This window comes from Gavialis gangeticus, unplaced genomic scaffold, assembly GCF_001723915.1.
Source record: "Gavialis gangeticus isolate Ggan-Ray unplaced genomic scaffold, GavGan_comp1, whole genome shotgun sequence".
Lineage (NCBI taxonomy): Eukaryota > Metazoa > Chordata > Crocodylia > Gavialidae > Gavialis > Gavialis gangeticus.
In genome coordinates this window covers 17,875,876-17,883,421 of record NW_017729009.1, presented here as the reverse complement: position 1 = coordinate 17,883,421, position 7,546 = coordinate 17,875,876, and the positions used below count along the sequence as shown (strand labels likewise).

General features: G+C 40.4%; 1 protein-coding gene across 1 annotated transcript in view; it reads left to right on the top strand.

Moving 5' to 3' along the window:
* Positions 1-6,949, top strand: part of ZNF831 (zinc finger protein 831) — a 42,860-nt gene extending 35,911 nt beyond the window's left edge. The window contains exons 4-5 of the mRNA XM_019510168.1: positions 2,754-2,914; positions 3,749-6,949. Of these exons, the coding sequence (XP_019365713.1) occupies positions 2,754-2,914; positions 3,749-4,579 (992 nt within the window). The 3' untranslated portion in view covers positions 4,580-6,949. The remainder of the gene's footprint in view (positions 1-2,753; positions 2,915-3,748) is intronic.
* The last annotated feature ends 597 nt before the right edge of the window (positions 6,950-7,546 follow it).

Here is a 7,546-nt window from a genome sequence, read left to right as displayed (position 1 = left end):
TTCCTAATATCTAACGTAAACTTCCCTTGCTGCAACTTGAGACAACTGCTCCTTGTTCTGTCATCTGCCGCCAGTGAGAACAGTTCAGCTCCATCCTCTTTGGAACCACTCATCAGGTAGTTGAAGGCTGCTATCAACCCCCACAACTCAGTTTTCTCTTCTGCAGACTAAATAAGCCCAGTTCCTTCAGCTTCTCCTTATATGTCATGTGTTGCAGGCCCCTAACCATTTTGCCCTCCGCTGGACTCTCTCCAACTTGTCTACGTCCTTTCTGTAGGGGGGAGCCCAAAATGTGGCCTCACCAGTGCTGAATAGAGGGGAATAATCACTTCCCTTGACCTGCTGGCAACACTCCTACTAATGCAGCCCAGTAGCCATTAGCCTTCTTGGAGACAAGGGCACACTGCTGGCTTCTATTCAGCTTATTGTTCACTGTAACCTCCAGGTCCTTTTCTGCAGAGCTGCTGCCCAGCCAGCCAGCCCCCAGCCTGTACTGGTGCATGGGATTGTTCCTCCTAAGTGCCAGACTTTGCACTTGTCCTTGTTGAACCTCGTGAGATTCCTTTTGGCCCAATCCTCCAATTTGTCTAGGTCACTCTGAATCCTAGCCCTACTATTCCCCACAGCTTGGTGTCATCCGTAAACTTGCTGAGGGTGTACTCTGCTATCTTCCAGCTTGTTAATGGAGATATTGAATAAAACTGGGCCCAGGACTAACCTCTGGGACACTCCACTTGATACCTGCAGCCAACTAGACATCAAGCCATTAATCACTACCTGTTGAGCCCAATGATCCATCTAGCTTTCTACCCACCTTATGGTCCATTCATCCAACTCATACTTCCTTAGCTTGCTTGCAAGAATGCTGTGGGAGACTGTATCAAAAACCTTGCTAAAGTCAAGGTATAACATGTCCACTGATTTCCCCGCATCCACAGAGCCACTCATCTTATCATAGAAAGCAATCAGATTGGTCAGGCATGACTTGCCCTTGATGACTCCATGTTGACTGTTCCCAATCACTTTCTTCTCCTCCAGTGACAAATGGATTCCTTGAGGATCTACTCAATGATTTTTCCAGGGACCGAGGTTAGGCTGACTGGTCTGTAGTTCCCTGGATCCTTCTTCCCTTTCTTAAAGATAGGCACTATATTTTCCCTTTTCCAGTCATCTGGGACCTCCCCCAATTGCCATGAGTTTTCAAAGATAATGGCCAGCAGCTCTACAATCGCATCAGCCAACTCTCTCAGCATCCTTGAATGCATAGTGTCTAGCCCCATGGACTTGTACATGCCAAGCTTTTGTAAATAGTCCCTAACCTGTTCTTTCACCACTGGGGGCTGCTCACCTCCTCCCCAAATTGTGCTGCCCGACGCAGTAGTCTGTGAACTGACCTTGCCTGTGAAGACTGAGGTACAAAAGACACTGAGTAGTTCAGCCTTGTCCTCTTCATCTGTCACTAGGCTGCCTCCCCCATTCCATAAGGGACCTACACTTTCCCTGACTTTCCTCTTGTAGCTAACATACTTGTAGAAACCCTTCGTGTTACCCTTCATGTCCCTTGCTAGCTGCAACTCTAATTGCTCTTTGGCCTTCCTTTCTCTGCTTCTATTTAAAATCTCCTCCTAGTATTTCCCTTCACTGCTTTTTAGCCCCCATAATTTAATTTTTTTCTTAAATATCTATTTTAAAGACTAGATAAAGACTTCAAAAAAAAAAAAAAGGATTTGAGACTATTACTAAACATCTGCTTCAGAAGTATTCACACATCTTTATTATGTCCCCTAAGGATTTGTACAAGCTAAATTTCATTGTATAAACATAAATAATATAAAAATTGTTGTTGTAAGCTGAGAGCTCATCAGCTGGAAGCAATATAGGAAGAGAAAGACCTGGCTGTATTAGTTGATCATGGGATGGCCATAAGCCAGCAAACTAGTGTTGCTGTAAAAAAGGCAAAAGCAATCTTACAAAGAGGTAAAGTACTTCCAGTAGGGACAGGGAAGTATTAACGCCACTGTATAAATGCATGTAAGACTTCATCTGGGACACTGTGTACAGTTCTGAATTCATTTTGGGTGACCCCAAACTGGAGTAGGTACAGTAAAGAGCTGTGTGGATGATCAGAGAATAGAGATCCTATCTGTTGAGAGGTGGCAGATTTAGCTTGTTTAACCAAGCAAGATGAAGGGTGAGAGGGGATAGGACTGGTCTTTATAAATACATCATAGTGCCAAATGGGAAAGAGAGAAGGACTAAGCTAAAGGAAACTACTGGCACACAAATAAATAGATATAACATTCTTCTACCAGGAGTAAGATGCAAAAAAACCTACCCAGTTTTAAGATGAACCATGATCAGTTTATGAAAGGGATTATGATGTGGCTGCCTTTAATAACAGGGGAATAGACCAATGACCTAGAAAGCACCTTTCAGGCCCATGTTCCTATGAAAAAGTATTCACACAAGAATATTCATACAAATAGTATTTATACAGAAATGTTTCCACAGCCATCTTGGAAACACAAACACCATTGTGCGCCAATCCAAATAGCGGTTACTCAACAGCACAGTTGTGGCTAACAGTTTGCCAGAAATCCACCAGATGAAGTGGGTTGACATGCATCACATCAGTATTAAAACTGACACAATCTAACAAATAATGAGTTTGTCAACAGATGATATGCAAATAGTTTGGTCAGCTCCAGCATATGGAACATCACTGTGCATATTTCAAATCTCTTTTCCACCAGATGATTATCTACATGTGCCGGAGGACCCATTTTCTCCCCGCTCAGAGCAGCCAGTTTCCAAAAGGAATAACCGTAAGAAAGAAGACAGGAATAACTCAGGAATATTTTCGCCTACTGGGGATTCAAGCGTCATCAGGCAAAGTGACAAAGTGGATCAAAAAGTAGGTGTTGTAATAACCTGAATTATGTTATATTGCACAAAAATCATATATATTTCAAAAAAATTAAAATTTCATCCAGCAGTTGGTTTAAAGTCACCCTGCTGCCATCTTGTCCATATGTTTTACTCCTAGTATTTGTCTGTTCTCAGATAATGTGACTAGGATGTGTGTAAGCACAGAAGAGCTTGCTTTAATTTTGTTATCTTGGCAGCAAGAGCAGCAAAGGGTTCAGATGGGCACTGATTTGCTGCTGCATGCATGCTCAGTCTCCTGGCTGGGATAGCTTGGCTAGGTCAACACATACTCCTGGCTGCAGGACAGGAATAACCATCATTACAAATCCACTTGGAAAGGCTCCACAGCAAATGCACAGTGCTGTGTATCCATGCTTCATTCTCTTTGATCTCCTCATATTGCTTACAAACAGAACGACCCTACATTTTTCACACATAGTTATAAACACTCCCTTGCAGAATGTACATAAAATAACTTACTGTGAACAAAGTCAACCAGGCAATGCATAACAATGCATCTATAAAACACAGACCTTTAGCATTACCTGTCAATCATCCCACACATCGCCAAAGATTTTCTGTTTGTTGCTACTACAACAAAAGAGAAAGCAAATTTAATCACAGTTATAAAACCAAAGGATCACATTTATGTCTGTGCAACTCAGCTGATCTCAGGAGAGTTATATCAGAGATAAATCTCTGTCATATTGATACACCCAACCAAACTGTTATTTTATTCTCTAGAAAAGGGATGAAATTGCCCACGTTCAAAATTTTTATTGTAAAATTTGCATTTCTTATTTTTCTCCATCTGTTGCAGGATGCTTCTAGGCTAATTAAAGGGCACTCAAGAGTAAATCTCTCTCTTCAGAAGACCAGTGCAACTCTGGGGCCACCTGTGGCACGACACACCTGCTCATCGACTCCAAACACAGCCATGCAGCAAGCCAACGACTTGAACATTTGCTGCTTAGTGACTCAACCTCTCATGCTTCAGCAATCAGCTCCAGCGCAGTCACAGTCAAATGCTATTTCTGACCCAGTGGGGTCCTCCTTTTGGTCTTTTCCTTTTGACTTTATAGGTACAGGGAAATGCCATCAGCATGACATTGTGGGCTCAGAGGTTACCAGTCCTGTTTTCTTATGGTCACAAGCAGATCAGAAAAATATACTTAATGGAGAGTCACAAGCTCAAAGATTTGCTCCATTAGACCTATTGGTCCAGAGCTCTGAAAAGGGGGAACATTTGGTAGAAGAAAATGAATATGCATCTCCAAAAGAGAAACTTACTCCCAGTTCCAAAACCACGTGTTCAGCTTTGTTGGGATCAAACAAGCCTTGTGAGACAATCACAAGAACTACTTTGCCTAGTATAGTACCTACACAGGGCACAAACTCTTCTCATAGCAGCCCTAATAAATGTCCAGACAAGAGTCAAGCCTACCTGCAACCAGATGATCACCATGACGTTGAGACTAGTGCTTTAAAGGAGCCCTCATTTCCCTTCAGTACCACAGAGGCCACTACTACCTCTGCAGCACCTTCCAAGGCATACAAAAAGAGAAGTTTAGAGATGATGAGGAAGCAAACCAGAGTTGAATATGATGACACAAGCAGTGATGATGAAGACAGGCTAGTTATAGAAATATAGCAAGATAAGTTTCTGTGGTATATAGTGGATGCCTGTATAATGGGTACATTAGGGAGGGAAATGAAGTTTGCACATAATCTATCTGCCTTTCTGAAGCACCTTAAAATTAGAAAAGCCATTCCTGCACATAATAGGCATAATTCTCTCCTAAACACAGTTCTTCTTTACAAGGACTCAGGCTCTTTTATACATTTTAATTATTTTGTAAGGAGCAAAGAGGCAGTTCAATTACATATTTAAATGCACAAGGAAAATGTACTGTACCTTGGCTCTCAACTAGATCAATCCTCCTTATAAATCCCACATAATATCTGCAGCTCCTAGCTGCCACTGAGTATTATAAAGACACTGCCGTGTATTTATTTACTAACAGGGATACAACAGCAACCACCTTCTTTAACATGTAAGCTGAGAATTTACTGGAAAAGACATGGGGATATATTTTCATCCCAGTGCTCCTCTCTTCAGTAATCATTTCCACCTTTACTGGGCTTTATAGACATACTAGAGAGGAAGACATATTCCCCAAATGCCTATGTTACTGGGAGAGGCCAGACAAATACTGCTGTTTTTCCATGCCGCACAAATGGTAAATGCTTCTTTGTGATAAAATGACACAAGCATGCACTGTTTTGTGTTTTGTGCCTTTTCTGCTGAGATCTACTCAACTGTTTTATTCTTCTGCTCTACTTGGAAAAACTGGGTTTTAATAATTATTGTTTCTTTGTAATAAGGTTTTTAACCCAGAGATTTTCTCTGACTCTGTTTAAGTAATTTTTATGATGCATAATCTGATAGAATTATTCCTTTTAACCTACTCTGAAGTTTAACTTAATTGAAAACAGGTGACTTTTCTCAAAAAACTCTGATCATGTAAAATTGGTGAAAACTGACATGGCATCTATTTTAGGGAGGTTTTGACACCAACCTGTTTTCATGCCTGCCATGTAAAGCAACTCATGTTGTAAAACCCAACCCAATATTCACTGGATTCCACTTACACAATCAGTTAAAACAGCATTTGACCAAACTTATACACTTATACAGCATAGTTTAAACTGACAGAGAAACTTTGAAACCAGTGCACTGTTATACTACAGTGAGATTTTATACTTCACTTTGCTATGACTTTTGTATGATTTTGAATCTTATATACAGGGTCTTATGGATTAACTTACATGTGATATTCATAATTACTTGTATTTAGAGTAATCACACACAGGTTAGCTGATATAGGTCCTAGTCATATTTTGGCCTAGTGTACTATGTGCGTATGTCAAAGAAATAAATGCACATTGTGAGAAGTGAATAGAAGTGCCAGAATGCCAGTCCTTCTGTTGACATGTGTAAATGGGACCAATTGCTAAGCTCTAAGCTGTCCCTTTACATTAATTTGCATAACACAAGTGATCATAGTTGCAGTTCTCCATGCAGAAAGCTTTTTATATTTAGCATCAAATTATGCTTGTGTAAATGTTTAATGTTAGGGAAGCAGATATCATGATCAGAGTGTTACACTAACTTCTAATTTATTCATACTAGTGTGGACAAAGATTGGAGTTAGCTGGATTTTTTTCCTACTTCAGGATATAGATAAGGAATAATTCATAAACTGTATATTTCTCCCTTATAAATATATCAAAGTATTCTTGTCCAAAACCATAGAGCTTTCAGTAGTGTTACTGTACAGCTTTGGATCTTGATTATGTTGAAGAATACTGGAATACTGGTTTAATGAGGTTCATACTTGTGATCTCCCTTTTCTACTTCTGTGAATCCCTGGGTCCCAGTTTTGGTCTCACTTATTAGATTTTGGTTTCATAACTTTGGTGTAAATGCCACAATCTTTATTCCTGATTCATAGGAGTGTGAGTAAAATCAGAATTAAGCCCATTAAGCTTTCAGGTCAGTGACCCTGTGAGTACTGGAGCTCACAACTGTCATTACAATTTATGACAATTTTTTGTTAATGTCATTGGGATTTCTGTGTCTAGAACATTGGCAGGATATGGCAAAATAGTGACTTATGCTGAGAAGCTTTATGCAACAGAACAAAAAATGTGGATATGTAGTTTCTGTTTTAGGAGGCTAAGAAGAATCAAAGGCATCAACATTGATGGATGGCAATGCCCTAAAAATGACATATTTTTGTTGAATAAGCAAATTTATAATACTTAAATACTGTTTTATTGAATGTTGATAAGACTGATGCAATTGACTTATTTGTGCATTATTAGATTGTTCTCTTCTTTATATTGCTAAATTATTTTGTTTTGATAAAAATAAACCTTGAAGGTCACAATGACAGTCAGATTTTGCCCATTATTAAGGACTGGTTTCCAAAAATGCAAATATGCTATGGGGTGCAGGTGGGAGGTTCAGGCAATGTAGGATAGTGGCCAAGTTGAGTACAACCCACAAATGTTTTAGCAATCACATCTTTCCCTTAATTACATAAAAGACAAAACCAATCTCCTGTATATTTCTATTGCTAGTGAATATGTGCAGCAACAATTTCTATTTCCCTATGGAAAAAATATTTACAAGCAGATATCATGGTTATGAGAATTTTTAAAATTGCATATAAAATGTATTGTCTAACAGGAATAAACTTCTAGTCTATAGAATTGAGCCAGACATACTAGTGGTAAATTTGTTAACAGTGAGCGTGTCTACATGTGCACCTGACTGTGCAGTTGTTAGAGTGTAGTCCTGACGCAGTACGGGTCATTTCCAACACTCCTGTGCAGTAGCAACGAGCTTGTTGCTACTGTGCAGTAGTGGCAGTGTCACTGCTTGTGTCTGCTGATGATACATCGCCATAGTGACGAGCTACATTGTCATGGGGCAGGCAGGGCAGCCATGGGGGGGGGACTGGGACAGTGGGGGGGAGTCAGGGGGCTCATGCAGAGCCCCCCCCATGCAGTGTGGGGCAGTGGGGGGGCAGCAGGGGTGGGGGTCGCCCCC